General features: G+C 39.6%; 1 protein-coding gene across 15 annotated transcripts in view; it reads right to left on the bottom strand.

The window, feature by feature from the left end:
* Nucleotides 1–4,635, bottom strand: part of KCNC2 (potassium voltage-gated channel subfamily C member 2) — a 193,078-nt gene extending 188,443 nt beyond the window's left edge. For 13 of the 15 annotated variants that reach the window (XM_046013907.1, XM_046013904.1, XM_046013914.1 and 10 more), the window contains exons 1-2: nt 3,816–4,096; nt 1,923–2,625 (exon numbers count right to left, since the gene is read on the bottom strand). In XM_046013907.1, the coding sequence (XP_045869863.1) occupies nt 1,923–2,606 (684 nt within the window). In that variant the 5' untranslated portion in view covers nt 2,607–2,625; nt 3,816–4,096. Of the gene's footprint in view, nt 1–1,922; nt 2,626–3,216; nt 3,290–3,815; nt 4,097–4,599 lie in introns of those variants that run through there. The other 2 variants (XM_046013903.1, XM_046013902.1) reach the window with 2 other exon arrangements.
* Between the last annotated feature and the right edge of the window lie 16,397 nt (nt 4,636–21,032).

The following is a 21,032-nucleotide window of genomic DNA, read 5'->3' as shown; positions in this document are numbered from 1 at the left end:
TGGTCACGTCTGTGGTTTAACTTAAGTTAATACATACTTGTTTCTGTTTTTGCTTAAATTGGACTAAACTAGCATCACCAAAGTGACCAATTCACATTGTTGTTGTTGTTTTTCTGTGTATTAGATGCTCTTATTTAGAACACATTTTTAAAACAACAACAACGATCCACACAGACAGCCCAACAATCTCTATAAACCACATCTCAAAATGTGGCTCCCAGACTAACAGCAGCATCAGCAGCACCTGGGAGCCTATCAGAAATGCCAATTCTCAGGTTCCACTTGAGACCTGCGGAATCAGAAACCCTGGGGGGGAGGCCCAGGATCCAGTGGTTTAACAAGCCCCCGATGGGGGAGGGGAGACTGGTGGAGGCTGGTGTTCTGAGGCTCTTCAATTCTGAGAGCCACTGCCCTACAGGTAGCAGGAAATAGGGGTTTTTGTCACCGATGACCTTAATTCCTCTTGGGCAGAGCATGGCCACATCACCAGGTGTTGAATTTATAGAATGGTCTTAAAAGGAAGACAGCAGAGTTGAAGTTATTGATTCTACATTTGAATACAATAATGTGGACATACTAAAATTTATGTATGCATTTAAATCCCAGATCCATTGGGGAGCAATGCTTGAAATTGTCTCTTTCACATTCTATTTCAAACTGAAAACAAAACATATCCTTAGACTTCTAAAGTGGTATCAGAAACACGTCTTCTGACAAGTTATTAGGATGACAGTTGCATAGTATGTCAGATGCAGAGACTTCTGACATACAGAAGACAATAATGAGGATGGAGCCAAAGTGAGGCTGCCTAGGGGTTATTTTTTCTGGGCATCAGAAGCAAACCAGACACATGCAGTTGCAGAGATTTAACTAAATACACTACCCCATTCTCGTGTATAATTAAAAATCACTCATATACTGTATAATTTTGGGTTATTTATATTTCTTTTATTTCCTTTTACACTGGAGAAACTATTATTGGTAACTTTTACAGTCCCTTTATGGGATTCTGAAGAATTAATTGGGAGTGTCAAGGACTAAATTTAAACTGTCGTTCAAATTAGAAACTGAACAGAAAAATTGAGGACGGAGTCACAATCTAAGGGTAAAATAAAGTTTGCAACAATCTAAATTACCCAGATTTAGACAATCAGACTAAACTAGCATCATCAAAATGACATTCAACCTGTATGAAACATAGATAAAGCCCAAGGGGAAAAGGACCAGACTATAGTTCAATGAGCAGGTGGTCCCTCTGGTCAACTCACTGAGACAAGCAATTCAGCATTCTTCTCCTTTGGAAGGACACAGGCCCAAAGAGCATTCAGGAGAGTCTCTTCACAAAACCACCCCCCACCCCACGCCCTACCCCACCCTGGCATACCCTTTCTTCACCCAGCCACCTACTATATTCCATTTCCCCATCTCTGTCTTCAGATTAGATCCCTAATTGGAGCCACTGCTTTGAGTCAGACGTGAAGGAGTGTCAGGCCTCACAGAAAATGTCAAATCGTGATGACCAGAAGGCCTGAAGAAACATCCACTCTAAAGGAAAAGTTGGAAGGAAAGAGTCAGGAAAAAAAAGAATCAAGAGGAAGCACGATACCAGTTTCAGGACAAGGTACCAGACAGACTTGCATAGAGAGGTCCACATTGGCCCTTTAGCTCCCATTTATCTGCTAAAGTAAATCTCTGAGTTGAGGAGGAGACATGGAGGATGAAGGGGATGGAAGGGGAGGGTGACGGCCAGGGTCCATGAGTTTACGGACACCAGATGCCCTTCTGATCACATCCTTAGGGAGTCCTGTTCTCTTCTCCCTCCCATCCCCTCCCCGCGCCCCAAAGGTCCTTGGTGGAAAAGAAAGTTGGGGAAGGAGTTGGAGGAGCTGGAGCAGCAGGGAAGGGGGCGGTTCTGGCCTTACCCTAGCGGCTCTGGACGAGTAGGGGTCCTCGAAGAGGGCCCACATGCGGGGCTGCAGCCTCCTCCAGCGGCCAGACTTGCCGTCGGGGCCCCCCAGGCCCGCCGCGTCCTCGATGCCCAACCTCTTGGCCGCAAGGTCCTCGTCGTCGCCAGGGTCGCCGCCGATGAGGTCGGGGGTCTCGAAGATGTCGAGCGCCTCCTCGGCGTCACGGTGTTGCCGGTAGGTCATCCAGCAGCAGGGCTCCACGTCCGTCTCGTCGATGCCCCAGAAGGCCAGCTCCTCCTCGAAGAGCGGCCCGCACACGTCGGCGGGGCAGTGCAGCTTGCCCGTGCGGTAGTAGTTGAGCACATAGGCGAAGACGCCGGGGTGCCGGTCGAAGAAGAACTCGCGGCCGCCCCCAGGGTGGTCGCCGCCGATGCCCCGGGGACTGCAGTTGCCCGCGCCGCCCTCAAAGCAGCCGCCCGGCCCGGGGGACAGTGGGGGCGGTCGCGGCGGCGGCGAGAGCGAAGGGGGCGACGGCTGCAGCTTGTCGCCGGCCGCCGTCAGGCAGTCGCCCTGGGGCTCGGAGGCGGCGAGAAGGGCCAGGCGCGTCCCAGGCAGGGTCTTGAGGGTGCTGCGGTAGGTTTCGTGCCGGGTGCCCCCGACATTGAGGATCACCCTCTCGTTGTTCTCGATCTTGCCCATCTCTGTGGCTCAGACATGACTGGGGGGAGGCGAACACAGCGCCAAGTTAAAGATCTCGGCCGTCAGAGCCGCACCATGACCCCCACCCCCACGCCGAGCCCGAGTCCCAGGATGCAAGGCTGGAGACAGGCGAGGGGCAACTGACCCTCCCAGGAGGAGTTGCGCGCCCAGCCCTGTCCCCGCCTCAAGCAGCACACCATCCCCAGGCTTCCAGAAAACCAAGCAGGTGGTCCCAGCCTCCCTGACCTTCCAGGACACCTTCTTTCCTGCCTCGCACCTTTCTTCCCTAGCTCTGATCTCCCCTACTTCATCGTTTCACCCTTCACCCTCCCCTCCATCTCCTGTCACAGAAAACCCGCTTCTAGGCCTGAACCCCCACTCTCTTCCTCTCCCCAAACCCCTTAGCTCTCCTTTCTAAGCCCTTTCTCTCCCTCTCCTGCTCCTTACTCTGCCCCTGCCCTGGCTCCTCTCCTCCCCTACCCTAAACCCTCCCTCCACCTTCCTTGGCCTGGAGTCAGTTCCCCCAGGCAAGGAGTTTCTCCTCTGAGGCAACTTGGCAGTTTGGGGGGAGAGTCCCCAGACGGGGCGGAGACCCCCATTCCACGCGTACCCTGGGGACTCTAGACTCGCAGCGCCCTGGCACTCAGGGAGTGCCCTCTGCGTGCCCTGTTCTCGGTTCACTTCCACTCTTCCTCACGGACCAGGCAAAAATACTGAACGCAGAAGTCAAAGCAAAAAAAAAAAAAAAAAAATCTCCCTGCTGTTGCCTTTCACCAAGGAGACCTGTGACTAATTTCCTGATCCAATTTCCTTTTCACATTATTACTGTTGTTGTTGTTGTTGTTAATACTATTATTACTTGGGAAAGGAAACCACTAACTAGGTTCCATTTTTTAGAATGCGAATGATGAACGCATCCCACCCCATCCTCCTCCCCAAGAAAAACAAACGCCTAGGGGATGCAGTTAGGGGTTTTGGGGGGGGTTGCTCTCTAGTAGGGGCGAGGCCCCGGGAAGAGCCGCTGGAGGCACACCCCCTGGTTCCCCAAGCTGACAGTGTCCCCGCTTCCAGTCTCCCAGCCACCTATCCCCGGGGCTTCACCTCCACATTCCCATTGCGGAACGGGGGGACGGGCGGGGGAATGCCTGCCTGCAGGGTCAGCATGCCCTTCCCGGCAAATCACCCCCTTTCCCTCCCGCCCCCAGATACCTTAACGAGACCGACAGAAAAGTGCTTCTGCTTTGGTTTCCGAGTGGACGAGGTTCTCCGGGCAGCCAGACTGAGTCCTGACACCCAGACGAGCCGCCCTTCTCCAACGAAAAACTACTTGTTGGCGTTTTCCGGGTTCAGGTGGTTGGGCCGCTTCTCGCGGCGCTGGGGTCGCGGAGCCAGCCCCCGCCGGCCGCCGGCCGCGCTCCCCGCCTTCATTCTGCGAGCTGCGGGCTCGCCACGCGCCAACCTCCGCGCCCAGAGTCATCATCGCGCTGGGCTGGGCAAACCATGGAGCTCGGGGCGGGTCCAGCCGGCGCTCCGCGACCCCGCCGGGAGCCGGCACAGATGCTGGCCGCGACCACCGCGGAGCTGACCCGAGGTCAGGAAAGCTCACCCACTTGAAGGGGCAGTCACCCGGCTCCGCCCTGGACCTCCAGATTTTGTTTCTCCCCCGAAAGCAGCCGCTGCTAGAGCTGTCCCTTCCGAACCACTCGCCGCCAACCACCGGCGCCAGATCATAGAGCTCAGGAAAGGGTGGGTGGGTGGGTGGGTCTGGGGAAGCTCTCTTTTACCAACCAGGTTCATATATTTTTCTTCCGTGAAGCTCTATCCCCACCCTCTCTGGAGCTTCTGCCTGCCTTATTTACACCCCACTCTCCACACCCTTTCTCTTCTCAGTGCCCCACCCCTCCCAACAAGTGAGAGAGCATCTCTAAGACCAATTCCTTTTTTTTTTTTTTTTTTCTTAATGACAACTGATGGGAGAGAGAGGTCTACTTACAGGTGACAAGTGAGTCTTGGATCTCGCGTCTTACACATGGCTCTGACTTGCTCTTTCCAGTCAAATGTAGGTCTCCAGTCACCACATCATGGTTATATAAAACAAAACAAGTTTAAAAAGTTTATTCCAGGAACATCATGCTCTAGCAAGTGAAAATTCGGGTTTCTTTATCAGAAGCCACAGAAGAGAGCTACACAATCCAAGTACCAAAGCAATTATCTAATTAGTCAATTTCTCCCTTTCAAATTTGTATTGGGCCTTGTATGAGTTTGTCAGGGCTGCCATAACAAAGTACCACGAACTGGTCTGTTTAAACAGCAGAAATTTATGATCTCACAGTTCTGGAGGTAGAAGGTAGAAACTAAGGTGTGGTCAGGGTTGGTTCCTTCTGAGGGCTGTGAGAACTGGACCTATTCCAGGCCTCTTGGAAGAGGCTTGCAGATGGCTCTCTTATCCCTGTGTCTCTTCACATCTTTTTCCCTTTATACATATCTGTGTCTGTCCAAGTATTCCCTCTTATATAAGAACACAGTCCTTACGGAGTAGGGCCTACCTTAATGACTTCATTTTTACTTGATCACCTCTATAAAGACCCTATCTCCAAAATAAGATCACATCCTGAGGCACTAGAGGCTAGGACTGTCTGGTTTTTTGAGGGGGTGGGGAGAGGGAGGGGGATGGTTCTGGGACACAGTTCAACCCATACCAGTTCATAGCACCAAACAGAGCCTGTGTTTCTGTGTCTGTGTGTGTACTGAGAGAGATAGAGAGAGAGAGAGAGGGAGAGACTATTCCACAGGTATAGCTTGAAAGGATTAAAATCCATGGAGTAGGTAAAACACCAGGTTGTATATATAGGAGGAAGTCTCTTTGAAAAACAGATACTGATGTAAATGTAAAAATTGCAAGAGTTATGAATCTCTATATGAGAAAGTTTTTGCAATATACAGGACTGCAGGGTGGGCAGTTAAATATAAATAGTTCCCTCAGAGAACACCTATCCCTTATGGCAGTAGATAATTAAACTAAGTAAAGAACTTAAAAGTATCTGGAAGGTTACTGATGTCTAGGAAACTAATGTAAGAAAAATGCATATCCATTCATAAGAAATTTACTAACAGTATGTCGGTACATGTGTAGTAATAACCTCAGGAACAGCTGTATGGACCCAGTTTTATGACAATGGAAATTTGCTTTTAGTAACACACACACACAAGTATAAGGCTTAACTGCTGAGGGAATGATTCTAGTTTAGCACTATTATCAATCACTAAGGCGTTTCTTAAAAATAAGTGATAGTAAATTTCAACTGCCAGAAAATTTCCAAAGAAAAATTATATTCAAATTATAATATGCATTCTTATATTATCTAGATGGTTCCTTATATAGCTTAATGTAAATTCAATAGGGAGAAAAAGGCATATGGTTTGCTTTAAAATAAATTAGCAATAGTAACTGTAGTAGCAGAAGCATTTGAAATAATAGATAACATTTACTGAGATCTTACTATGTGCAAAATATTTTACATAAATTACCCCCTTTTAATTTAAATGGAGGAAATAGTCACATTAAATTATAAGATTTTCAGAAAGATAACTCATACAGATGGCAGAAATCAATAATTGAAGCCTTTAGCTTGATAATATTAAATTTGTATTAGGAGGGATCTACAGAGAAACCAAAGGAAGGGGGCGGGGGGATTGCTGCAAAGGACTCATGGAGGAAAAATGAGAAAACAAGGGCCTAGTGAATCAGTTTGAGTCTAAGGTTATGTAAGCTATCTAGAAATAATCATATCGACAAGAGGATTGCCTTTTAGAAGAATTCAGACTTTTCTTGTGATTCGTGAAGGATTAGATGTGAAACTAGAAAACATTTCAAATAAGTCTGAAAATAAGAATGTGGAAAGATAAGAGAAAGAGATGTGCATACCAATAGAGAATTTATAAACAAAGCAGTAAATGAAATACTCTCTCTCTTTTTCTGGTCAATATAGAAGGGGAAGATCCTAAGACAAATATTCAGGCTTCATTATATAAGACAGGAGAGAACAGAAAACCCCTCCAGCTAACTAACTCCCTGATGCTCCTGTTAAAAAAAAAAAAAAAAAAAAAAAAAAGGCAAAAGTGAAAAGAAAGCAAATCTTTGAAAGATGGCAATGGAAAACGGAGGTGGAAAAAACAGTTGTGGTTTCCTTTGTTGGTCTGTGTGGAGCAAGGATTTAAAAGACCATATAGATATTACCCCTGGCAGAGAAGCAACTGAAATGCTGCTTCCTTTATGTCCTCCAGTCAGCATCACAGAAGGGCTACAGACACCGGAGCCCGACATCACCACCAGAAATGTGGATTGCTCTCATTAAACCACACTGGGACTGTCAGAAGGACATACTTGAGAAAGTTTAACAGTTGAACAAATTTACTCTTTTAAAGTTCAGTATAAGGATTTTTAAAATATTATTCACTTTCAAAGAGCAATATATTCATGGACTTTGCATAAAATTCTTCTGCAGATTAAAAAATGGCTACAATTTCCCATCCTGTCCTGTAGATATGCCCCCTTTAAAATGTGACTTCATGTCTTCTCGCATCAGGTCTATTTCTCCAGTCCCTGTTTCTGTACTGGCTTTGTAACTTGCCTTGGCCAAGAGAAGGAGGTGGAAGGGATGTTGTACCTGTTTAAAGCCTTGGCTTCAAAAGGTCTTGCATACTTCTGTCCACTCTTATTTGGAAACTTACCCTGGTACCGTGAGAATAAGCCTTAGCTCACCTGCTTGATGATGAGAAACATATATGCCAGTCTCTCTCTCACACACACACACACACACGCACACATACTTTTGATACAAAGAGAACCAGTATTAGGAAACAAGTCAGAGGATATAATAGAGCAAGAATTTAAAAGAAAATAATTACCTAAGAGAAATAGAGGGCCCCTGACAGCTAAAACTTCTTATCTCTGCCCCTAGATGATTCAGAGCTAATTTCCAGGAACAGAACTGCCCTGCTCTTATGCAAGTGTCCAGAAGAACTGTCCAGCTGAACCTAGCCCAAATACACTGACCCACAAAATTATGAGCTAATAAAAGACTATATCTAGGCTATTAAGTTATGGAGTTGTTACCAACTTGATTCATCCTCTAAGTTCCCTTTATTTGAAAAGTAAAAAAAAAAAAAAAATCTGTTTGCTTACCTACCCTCTTAACAATAACATTTATAACAGGTATTGCAAATTCTAAAAGAAAATTTATGACATATATTTTCCTTATTCCTTAAATTTTGGGGAGGCAGTATTTCACAGTGGTTAATTCCACGGGCCATGGCGACAGGTAAACTGGAGTTCGTCTTCTGAGTGTTACCCACTAGATGTCTGACCTCAAGAAAATGGCACAAGTCCTTTAACCTCAATATTTTCTTCTATAGAATGGGGAGGATGACACTATCCTTAAAATGAGGATTAAACGACATAAGGCCAATAAACACTTAAGAAAGTTTCTGGAACATTTTAGGCATCTACTGATAGTAAGTTTTATTGCCAAATGAAGAATTCTTACACCAAAGTAACGTGATTAATAATTGACAGAAGAAGGGCCATAGCCATATCTTCTGATGACAATTCTAAATCCTATCTATTTTATCATCTTGCTTTGTACAGAGGTCAAAATTTGGTCAAATACTGGATATTCCATAGAGACAAAATGAAGTCAAAACTCTAGAATCCTTACAAGAAGTCTGCCTCTTTCTCAAATTATTTTAACTTGAAAATGTATGTATTAACCATCTTTTATTGAGCTAATTTAGGCAATACACTTTTTCTTAACTACCAACATAGTTATTTATGACAGTTATGATAAGATAGATATACACATGAAGAATTCATGAATTATTAATCTTACAACTTGGTCATCTGATTTGCCAGAAAGTCTCTGCATGAATACCCAACATAGCAACATAGACAGTTAGCCAATTTGAGTTTACTTATACTTAGAAAATTAATGTGCAAGGATGCTGAGAAAAAGGCATTGCAGATTGAAGGAAGAGAAAAATTTTCCACAGATATAGAATGATGCTAACTGATGAACATTAAAAGCAAGACTTGAAAATAGCTTTCTTGTTATGAAAATTTGGGTCAGAGTCCTTTGAACCATTCATTCCTTTTAATAGATGATGATGATAGATGGATTATAATGATAGATGGTAATAGATAGGTAACCTTAGTAAATGGAGCAGCCCATTATCCACCATACTACTTGAAGTCATTGTGACTTATATGGGGAAATTATGCAGTAGTTTTCCTAGGATGACTGCTATACCACTCAGGGTTAAATTATTGACAGCTATCAATAAAGTGCCCTTTACTTGTGAATGTTCTTGTTCTTCACTAGGTCATGGATGCTAGCTAGAGAAGACATTTCATTAAAATTTTATAATCTGAAATGTGTAAGCCTGATGATTCACAGACCTGTACCCCTGGGGCAAATAATACATCATATGTTAATAAACATAATTTTAAAAAATTTATAATCTGTATTTTTAGTACTTTATATTCTCCTATTGCTAATTATTTCATACTTGTATGACTTAATCTACTACATTATATACATTTATAGATTTCCTATCTTTACATTTTCTTTATAACTTCCCCACCTTGGGAGAGTTCTATGCTTTGAAGTGCATCAGACTGCCCTGAGAAGCTTTTTAAAATGCAAAAGTATCCACCCTGAGATTCTGATTCAGTTGGTTTGTTCTGCACCAATTTCTGCATTTGGAAATTAGTGTTTTTAAGAAACATCTTATACCTTATAAAATGTCCATGGGAAGCTATACTGAAGTGAATTTTTATAAAAATATGACAAGAAATTAGCAGAACATTGCATCTGCGGAATATTTCAAGGAGAAATGGGGCAGGAAGAGAACTAACATTTATTAAAGATGAACTATAGATATACATAATTTTATTATTCATTACAATAAGTCTAACAAGCAAGTGTTGAAATACTCATTTTCTTCATATAAGGCAATGGATTGTTTGAGTGATTAAGGAAAAAGAATTACTAGTATTTGCAGTAGTCAAAACTTTCTTAAGTACTTAGGCACAAAATAAAATGCCAAGAGCTTTAGATATAACTCATTTGCTCCTCAGCCTATGATTTTACTAGCATTTTATTAATGAGGAGACTGAGATTCTGAAATGTTACAATAACTTGCCCAATATCACACAGCTAATAAGAGACAGCTGGTAACATTCAAACCCACAGGTGTTTAATTCCAGTGCCTGTGTCCCAGAGAGTAAATGGTAGAGCCATGATTTGAATATATGTAGAACCATGATTTGAATGGGAAATAGAATACTACAGACATGAAAATAAATAAACTTGAAAGATACCAATTGTTTAGTGAATTGAAAACCCATGATCAAAATATCTCACAGCTGTATCTCCTCCTTCTGTAAATAAACAACATATGATAAATCATATCAAAATAGGTGAGTAAGCAGATATTTTAAAATGACTCCGTGTTTGTTTGATACAAAAGGAGAAGAATGGAAACCATGAGTCATAAATATTGTTCTGCAAAAGGTTGGAAATAACCAGGTTGGTTTCCCCAGGAAATAAAAGTAAGAGCTCAAGGAGTAAGGAAGGTAAAGGACACTTGCAAAAAAAACCAAAGCAGATAAAGGCATACCAATTTAGCTTCATTATTAGGAAAACATCTAGACAGGTGGAAAAGCAGGCTTCTGAAAAGCTACCGTATGCAGGTTTCAAACAGAATCGAGGGAGGTAAAAATAACAGCCAGGGCAAAGGAGCAGTTCTAAAAAGGATACAGAGAGAGGAAAACATTGAAATTCTTCTCCTTTAACCCGTCCATGGAAACTTGCTTTTCAGTTTTATTTTTATTTATTCTTTAAAGAAATAGAACTATGGGATAGCACAGAATATCGTGCAATTTGGGGAACAGAAGTGAGAAACAACATAAAACTAAAGTATGATTACCATGACAAAATCAACCTCTCAAAGAAAATATTATATCATATAACAAAACACACAGTTAATTGTTTTCAAGAAATATAAGACATTATTTGAATTTCTGTTAGGGGAAAAACATCAATTTCAATGCCAACTTTTGTTTCATAATCTTAAAAAGAATCTAGGAGTCTCTGAATCTCTTGAATCTTTTTATTGCCATGATTAAATTTGGACATTTATTAAATTGATTTAAGTTGATTTCATTTCATTACCATGATGGGTAATACAATTTATTAAAGAAATATAAGCCAAAAGAATACTCATAATACGCATCCCTCTCTAATCCTAAACATAATACTTCCTCCTTTTACTAGTAATCATTTCAGTAGATTGTTTTGCCCCCTTTCAGGCAATGACCAAACATACATATTAGGTAGTAGAGGCAAGTTAAAAAGCGTAATTGAGCACCATGACTAAACTGTTCTGAAGGCAGAGCAAACAGAATGCCTAGAACTAAGCTCACCATCCATCACTTCAACCTCCTGTTCAGCCTTCTCCAACTCTTCCTGAAATCTATTGAGTGGCAACAAAATGCTCGAGCTAAAACTTTGGAAAACCTTTATGACTTAGTCCTTTTTTTTTTTTAATCTCCTATCCAGTCTGTTACCGAGTTCAGGAAGTTCTTTCTCCTAAGAATCTTTCAAGTCTTTTCACTTTCTTTTTCCATTTTTAATTCTCCAGGCAGTCAACGTCTCTCACTTGCAAGGTATCTATCCACAGCTCCGTAACAGAACTTTCTGCTTCAATACAATGCCACAAAATGTATTCTGCAAGCCCAGGTCAAAACAGGTCTTTCAGACAATAGAGATATTTAAGGTGTCCTTGCTGTTTTGATTGATTACCTATCAATGGCTGTCTCTTGCACTTACAATAAATCTAAGTTCTTTAAAATGCCCCTGTCCATCTCACCTGGGTCATATATTCCCGTTGCTTTCTTCTTCTTTAAACCACCTCGGGACATTCCCACATGCTGTTCTTTTTTCTGGCGCCCTCTGACCCTTCCTCACATGTAAACTGCTAGCCAACCTTTAAATCTCAATTTAAACATGATTACCTCCTCAAAAGCTACCTTCATGCACTGCAATATATTATATTCCGTGTACTCAGTACCATGTGTATGCACATAGCGTCCTTTATTTCCACCATCAGGACACTGAGGAATCAGAATTGCAATCACTTGTTCAATTGTTTGTCTCCCATCTAGACTGTAAGAACTAAAATCAAGTTTATTTTGGCCACAAGTATATCCCTGAATGTCAATTTTAGTGTCTAGTTTCCAATGAGCAGTGATGATAATAATAAAGAAGATGATGATGATAAAATAATTACAGTGCTGATTATATTGCAAATGGTGATACTGGTTATCATTATTTGTACCTACCATCTTCCAGGTTCTGTGCTAAATGATTCCCATGTATTCTTCCATTTGATTCTCACAACTATGCTTTAGTATATGTACTATAAGCATTTGCATTTTATAGAAAAGGGTATGTACATGTAGAGAAGTTACTTAAATTGCCTGAAATCAAGACCCTAGTAACTGGAGTAAATAAGACTTGAATCCAGGGGGTTTGCCTGCAAAGGTTGTCTTTTTCAATAATATTTGTACTGAATTTTGTTGAATATTGCCGGCAATGTGGAAGAAATTTTTCTTTATGAGTCTGAGTTTCTATAACTAGAATTTTAGATATTAGACTCTTATTTTATTGAATTTCTGAAGTTTCAATCTTATTCATTCACAATGTAATTCTAATGCTTTCATCTCTGCTTCCTTTTCTTAAGAATTCTAAATGTGGTATTTCCTTGGATAATTACAAAACCTATAATATACAATAAGTTTGAAAAGCTAAAGGTTTTTAAGGGATGTTCAGGGGTTATAGATCAATGTCCTCCTAATTTTTAAATTAATTTAGTGACACTATTTTTCAGTTAATACCCTGTTCTAATATTAGTCACCTATATTTAAAAAGTAAGAAGAAAATGTCTTCCTAAATATAAGGAAGCTTCTCAGTCTGCTTCTTATCTGAAGTAGGTAGAATCCAAAGCCTCGCTTCATTTTGTACCTTCTCTGCCCTGTTCAGTCCAAACTAACATAATACCTTTAATATCTTCATGTATCAAATAATATACTCCATTAAACAAAAGATACATTCCCAAATCTTTTTTTGTCCTCTGTGAGGCTGCCGTGATACAAAACCCCTAGTGGACTGAGGAGTTCCACTGTTTTAACAGGCAAGGTCTACGAGGCATACCTTGACATTTTTTAGATGGCTTTCATCTAACTGAAAGTGTCTGTGAGACACACCAACTCTACCTTTTCGGGGATTTTTAACACAAAAAATTTATAACCCCATCTGAAGTTGATGTCTTCATACTTGGATTTTTTTTCCTTAGGAGAGACTGAGAAAAAAAGTTTTATTTTCAAATCCAGCAAATTCTGGCTCATAAAATTTCCCTAAACTCTGCTCAAAACCTTAAAAGATTTCTTCTTTGGTGTATCTCTTCTCATATTTTATTATAGGCAGCAAAAAGAAGCTAGATATTCTTTGTACATTCTGCCTGAAAAGTTCCTCTGCCAATTCATGAGTTTATTGGGTTCTCTTTGTGTTTTTCACATGACTATAGACAGTAGTATTGCCAAACTTTCTGCCACCTCATAACAATATTCTCTTTTTATCCTCCAGTAATATTTTCCTCACTTTCCTCCAAGCATTTGCAAACAGTTTCCCCAAGGTATTTCCAGCTTCTTACTAACAGTCTACCTGAGATTCAACTCTGATTTACCACTGGGTTCCAAAGCCAATTGCAAATGTTCTGGGTTTTTATTATAGCAGTACTCTACTCCTAGAACCAAATTCTGTTCTGAGGATAGCTGTCTCACAAACTACTCCAAAACTCTGTAGTTTAAAAACCAGAACCATATCATGATTATCTCTATCAGTTCTGTTGTTCAGGTACTTAGGCAGAACATGTCAAAGACTGCTCATCATGGCTGTGGGCTAGATCAGCTGAGGCTGACTGATAATTTGCCATTTCCATAGTTTCAGGATCTTTCTATGGGATGTTTCCACATAGTTTCTCCAGTAGGGTAGGCTAGGGAAATCACCTGCCACTGAAGCTCAGGGCTTCAAAAGCAACAGATCCTATAGATCATGGTAGAAACTACAAGGATTCTGATGAGGTTGTAAACACAACCTTAAGCTCCAACCAGTGGTTTTATTTCTAGTCCCTAATGTATTAAACTAGCGCCTGCCTTGGGACCATTTCATTTCTTTTCTTTGCCTGAATTGCTATTCTTATGGGTCTTTTTCCTGAATTGCTCTTTATGTCGTTCAAGTCTCTGCTTAGACTCATCATTGCATAGTGGCTGTTCTGACACAGTTATCTCCTGCATCAGTCACAAAGAATCCAGGGAGGCATGCCACTTTTCTTAATGAAATTGAGAGTGTGCTATGGAGAGATCAAAAGGAAACAGAGAAAACCCTGCTTGGCATATTCTGAGATACTATACCTACTTATGGCTCAACTTTTTTTTTTTCCCTTGACCTTTTTTCTCTCTTGAATCTTTGTGATTTCATGAAAAGCAAAGTTATTCACAATCTAATTCATATCTATCTTTTTTCTTATTTTTCACCTATAGGTCTGGAGAATGTATAAACAGAAGAAATAAGTTAGGATCCAGGCTCTAAAAAGTTAAGACCAGAGAGTAGAATCACCAGTCTTAGAATCCTTCAACCCTTCTCCCATCAACTGTGTCAATCATTCCTAACCCATCTTCCCCTTATGTTTTACTTCCATGCCCTGGGTAACAGTAGCAATAAATAGAAGACAGAGAAAAGTCCAGTAAAAAACAAATGCTTCTTTTTTTTAATTCATTAAATTGTATCTCAAACTCTCATTTCTCATCTGAACAACAGAATACCAAATGAAATTGTAAGCTTAGGAATTTTTGCCAGACATAAGAAGAAAGTTATGACTTCAGTGGTTATAAGAGAGCAAAACGTGTTGTGTTGTCATAGCAAATGCAGAAGAAATTATTAGAAAGCAATGCCTGGGTTGGCTTGGATGAACTCTCCCTCTAGGCAATAAGGGAAACTAGAAATTTAATTGTAGTCTTGTCCCAGTCTTAGAAGTGTGCAATCCAAATCACAAGGGAACATCAAGTTTCATCACTTCCAGTAGGATTTAGAAGCAAGTTCATTTCACATGCATTTTTTTCTTAGTAAGGAAAATGTTTCTACAGAATCTAACTCATGGGAATCTTACTAGAATCTATTATGCAGGGGGAAAAAGCAATACAGAAATATCTTTGTGCCATTGCTGGACTAAAAAAGCATAGGCAAGACTGGTAACTTGCACAACTCATTAAGGAAGAGTACCCAGAAGCCCCATTCTCAGGCTAACAAAATAAAAGCCTTGAATCTCTTCCTGTGAAGATAAAATTACTATATTGGAGCAAAAATACTTGCAATGAAAATGGAATGGAGAAACTCTGGCCATTAAGACAACTGGAAATAAAATTTGCTGAATGATGCCGTAACATGTCCACAACACATATGCTCCCCTGGAAGAGATAAGAGGACCAGACGGGGTTGGACATTTTACTTCCAGAAAAAAGTAACAACTGTTATTTAGCATATAAGAGCATTAAGATTTTTTTTATAATTTCTAGGCTAGCTGGTATACATTCTGGTTGTTCACATTTTCAAGATATGTACCAATCATTCCTTTAGATTTCAGGTATTTACTTTTCAATATTTTATGCAAAGCTGTCTAGAAGGTATTTCACATTTTCTGCCTTAGAATGTGGTGTCCATCACGTCAAAAAATGGGCAGAAGACATGAACAGACACTTCTCTAAAGCAGACATACAAATCGCTAACAGACATATGAAAAAATGTTCGTCATCACTAGCCATCAGGGAGATTCAAAATAAAACCACATTGAGATACCACCTTACACCAGTTAGGATGGCCAAAATTAACAAGACAGGAAACAACATGTGTTGGAGAGGATGTGGAGAAAGGGGAACTCTCTTACACTGTTGGTGGGAATGCAAGTTGTTGCAGCCATTTTGGAAAACAGTGTAGAGATTCCTTAAGAAATTAAAAATAGAGCTACCCTATAACCCTGCAATTGCGCTGCTGGGTATTTACCCCAAGGATGTTGATGTAGTGAAAAGAAGGGCCATCTCTACCTCAATGTTCATAGCAGCAATGGCCACAGTCGCCAAACTGTGGAAAGAACCAAGATGCCCTTCAACAGACGAAAGGATAAAGATGATGTGGTCCATATACACTATGGAGTATTATGCCTCTATCAGAAAGGATTAATACCCAACTTTTGTATCAACATGGACAGGACTGGAAGAGATTATGCTGAGTGAAATAAGTCAAGCAAACAGAGCCAATTATCATATGGTTTCACTTACTTGTGGAGCATAAGGAATAACACGGAGGACATCGGGAGATGGAGAAGAGAAATGAATTGGGGGAATTTGGAGGGAGACAAACCATGAGAGACTGTGGATTCTGAGAAACAAACTGAGGGTTTTGGAGGGGAGGGAGTGGGGGTGTTGGGTGAGCCTGGTGGTGGGTATTATGGAGGGCACGTATTGCATGGAGCACTGGGTGTGGTACATAAACAATGAATTCTGGAACACTGAAAAGAAATAAAATTAAAATAAAAAAACAAGTAATGATAATAGTAATAATAATAAAGAATGTAGTGTCTAAGAAGTGTAATTTATCCTCTCCATTATGATAGAAAGAAAACACTTTATTATTGTTGTATTACTTTATATTCATTTGATTATTGGTGAATTTAACTCACAAATTAAATATATATTTTAATTTCATTTGTACATCTACACATTCACTATATACACATATGTACACACACCTGAGCACATCAAAGTAAAACTGCTAAAAAGTAGAGACAAAGAAAATATTTAAATGTACCCCAAAAGAGGCACAATCTCTTCAAATGAGTCATTAGAAGAACCAAAACCTGAGTTATAAATAGAAAAAATGAATGTTATAAAAATGAAATAGAGCAACTCCAAGTATTGAAAGAAAATAACTGCCAACCTAGAACTCTATATACAGCAAAAATAGTCTCCAAAAATGAAGATGAAACAAATACATTTTCCACTCATAGGTACATTATACACCTGAAAGTATTTGTCAAAAGCAGATCCACCTAAAAGATAAAATAAAGGAAAAGATAATAAAGGAATTATCTCCTTAAAAGAGATAATAAAGGAAGTTATTTGGGTGTAAGTAAATTGATTCCAGATGGAAAAATGTGAAGAAAGAAGTAAATCTAGAGCAATGAGAAAAATAAACATGTAACTAAATCCAAATGAATGTTGAATTTATAAACTAATAATATGTGCTATATAAAATGTATATAAAATTAAAAACAAAATTAAAAATGCTATAAAACAGAAACATATATAATTTACATGTTCTAATGTCTTTTGGTTGTTTGGTATATGGTTAAAAAGTTACTAATTTATGGGATGCCATTTGGCTAATTGGCTGTCTTTGGCTCTGGTCTTGATCTCAGGGTCCTGGAATCAAGCCTGGTAGTGGTATCAGCTCCTTGCTCAATGGGAGTCTGTTCTCCCTATGCCCCTCCCCTTGTTTGTGTTCTCTCTCTCTCTCCCAAATAGATAAAATCTTTTAAAAAGTTACTACTTTATACTAAAATACATCAAGGATTTTTATTGTAATCTCCTGGGTAACCACTAAATTTAACAGTAAAGTGGTTTTTAACTAAAAATTAATAGAAGGAAAAATGGGGGAACTCTTTTAAATACTTGGGGATGAAAAGAAAGAAATGACAAATGAAAAAATAAAAGCAATTTTTAGAGTATTAAAGAAAATGTAGCCTAGTGATTAAAACATGTTCTCAATTCATATATATTTGTTTCAATCTCATCTCTTTCATCATTTGTATAGCCTTGGAAAAGTCAATCGACTGCTCTATTAATCTCTCCATCTGTTAAATGAGTTAAATATTAGTACTTGTTTGCAGTGTTTTTGTGAACAATAAACAAAATAACTGACATTAAACTGGATAAACTAGTTCTAATAAATGAGATTGTTACCATGTCAGAAGAGGTCATGAAGAGGACTAGTTGGATCTGGGCCATCTGATGCCCCTCACCCACCCCCCAGCTTTGGAAAATGCTTCTGCCCACCATGCCCACAGTGGGAGTCATTTTCAAGGACACAGCCTCGAAAAAGCAATGTATCACTGAGACCATCTAACCCTATACCTGACAGAACCCAGTTAAGGCCTCTATATAAACTTCCAAGATTCTCTGGGATACCTGGGCGACTTAGTTAAGATCTGCCCCTGGATTAGGTCTGCTTTTCCCTCTTCATCTACCCCTCTCCCCACAACTTCTGCTCACATACGCTCTCTCATAAATAAATAAATAAATAAATAAAATCTTAAAAAACAAACAAACTTCCATTGCCTGCACTGGCAGGCAAGTGCAGATTATCTATTCATCTTGCACCGCCCAAGTCAAGCCTCCTAAGTTTCCTTGCTTGTTAACACTGCCACCTACCAGGAAGGGATGCTGTACTTTGTCAAATGCTTTTTCAGCATCTATTGAGAGTATCATATGGTTCTTGTTCTTTCTTTTATTAATGTGTTCTATCACATTGATTGATTTGCGGATGTTGAACCAACCCTGCAGCCCTGGAATAAATCCCACTTGATCGTGGTGAATAATCCTTTTAATGTACTGTTGAACCCTATTGGCTAGTATTTTGGCGAGAATTTTTGCATCTGTGTTCATCAAGGATATTGGTCTGTAGTTCTCTTTTTTGGTGGGATCCTTGTCTGGTTTTGGGATCAAGGTGATGCTGGCCTCATAGAATGAGTTTGGAAGTTTTCCTTCCATTTCTATTTTTTGGAACAGTTTCAGGAGAATAGGAATGAGTTCTTCTTTAAATGTTTGGTAGAATTCCCCTGGGAAGCCGTCTGGCCCTGGGCTTTTGTTTGTTTGGAGATTTTTGATGACTGTTTCAATCTCCTTACTGGTTATGGGCCTGTTCAGGTTTTCTATTTCTTCCTGGTTCAGTTGTGGTAGTTTATATGTCTCTAGGAATGCATCCATTTCTTCCAGATTGTCCAATTTGTTGGCGTAGAGTTGCTCATAGTATGTTCTTATAATTGTCTGTATTTCTTTGGTGTTAGTTGTGATCTCTCCTCTTTCATTCATGATTTTATTGATTTGGGTCCTTTCTCTTTTGTTTTTGATGAGTCTGGCCAGGGGTTTATCAATCTTATTGATTCTTTCAAAGAACCAGCTCCTAGTTTCATTGATTTTTTTCTATTGTTTTTTTTGGTTTCTATTTCATTGATTTCTGCTCTGATCTTTATGATTTCTCTTCTCTTGCTGGGTTTAGGGTTTCTTTCTTGTTCTTTCTCCAGCTCCTTTAGGTGTAGGGTTAGGTTGTGTACTTGAGACCTTTCTTGTTTCTTGAGAAAGGCTTGTACCGCTATATATTTTCCTCTCAGGACTGCCTTTGCTGTGTCCCACAGATTTTGAACTGTTTTGTTTTCATTATCATTTGTTTCCATGAATTTTTTCAATTCTTCTTTAATTTCCTGGTTGACCCATTCATTCTTTAGAAGGATGCTGTTTAGTCTCCATGTATTTGGGTTCTTTCCAGCTTTCGTCTTGTGATTGAGTTCTAGCTTCAGAGCATTGTGGTCTGAAAATATGCAGGGAATAATCCTAATCTTTTGATACCGGTTGAGACCTGATTTGTGACCCAGGATGTGATCTATTCTGGAGAAGGTTCCATGTGCACTAGAGAAGAATGTGTATTCTGTTGCTTTGGGATGAAATGTTCTGAATATATCTGTGATGTCCATCTGGTCCAGTGTGTCATTTAAGGCCTTTATTTCCTTGTTGATCTTTTGCTTGGATGATCTGTCTATTTCAGTGAGGGGAGTGTTCAAGTCCCCTACTATTATTGTATTATTATTGATGTGTTTCTTTGATTTTGTTATTAATTGGTTGATATAGTTGGCTGCTCCCACGTTAGGGGCATAGATATTTAAAATTGTTAGATCTTCTTGTTGGACAGACCCTTTGAGTAGGATATAGTGTCCTTCCTCATCTCTTATTATAGTCTTTGGCTACCTACCAGTATGGAGTGGTCTACCTCTTTCCATGATCTCTCCTTCTAGCTTAGATTTCACTTAGGAAATTTCTAAGGTTGCAAACAAATGACACACCAGTAAATGTTTGTTACTAATATATAATAAAACCTAGGTCTTATATTTTTAAGTACTTCTCTTTTACCTGAATCCCATGATCCTGCAATTATGAAAATTATAAAATTATGAGATCAAAAAGCTTGTGGAACATTCACATACCAGGTTGCAGATTGGTTTGGAATTTATTTATTTATTTATTTATTTTTATAATAATATGTACTGTTTTAGATAACATAATTATGTATAACTTTAAGTGTTGATATTGGTGAGCAGTAAGATGATATAACATCCTAACAAGGAAGGGTGTTTTTCAAGCTGTACACAATAGATTAAAAAAAAAAAAAAAGATTTTGTTGCCTTGAAAGAATATCATTAAACACCCAAAGTCCATACTTTACCTTTGGGTTCACTCTTGGTGCTGTCCATTCTATGGGTTTGGACAAAAATAAAATGGCATATGTCCACCGTTATAATATCATACAGAGTATTTTACTGCCCTAAACATTCTCTGTGCAAGTTATTTACATGCTGAACTAGAAACCAGAAGTCTTTTCATTGTTTGTTTTTTAGTAGTTATTACATAGAATGACTATAATTTAGGCATTAATTTGTGAATAATGGTAGGTTTATTATATTTTCTCAAATTTTTATACATTTTGTTTACCATTTTATCTATTGCAATTTACAAATGTTCTATACAATGTCCAAGGGAAGTTATGATAGGATCCCTCCTTATCTGTTCTGCTTCAGAGGGGTTAAGGTTTCAACATTGAGCTAGTGAGTATATTTTCTGTAGGGGTCTCAAAAACACCCTTTAGCACATTAAAAAAGACATTGTCTATGTCTAGTTACATAAGAGGGGTTTTTTTTTTAGATTTTATTTGTTTATTTATTTGACAGATCACAAGTAGGGAGAGAGGCAAGCAGAGAGAGAGAGAGGAGGAATCAGGGTCCCTGCTGAGCAGAGAGCCCAATGTGGGGCTCGATCCCAGGACCCGGGATCATGGGAGCTGAAGGCAGTGGCTTTAACCCACTGAGTCACCCAGGCACCCCACTAAGAGGGTTTTTAAATCATAAATTGATACTAAGTATTACAAATGCTTTCTTTACATCTACTGAGATGATCAGATGATTTTTATAGTAGTAATCCCATAAATT

The sequence above is a fragment of the Meles meles genome, chromosome 7 (assembly GCF_922984935.1).
Source record: "Meles meles chromosome 7, mMelMel3.1 paternal haplotype, whole genome shotgun sequence".
Taxonomy (NCBI): domain Eukaryota; kingdom Metazoa; phylum Chordata; class Mammalia; order Carnivora; family Mustelidae; genus Meles; species Meles meles.
This window is presented reverse-complemented; position numbering and strand designations above follow the sequence as displayed.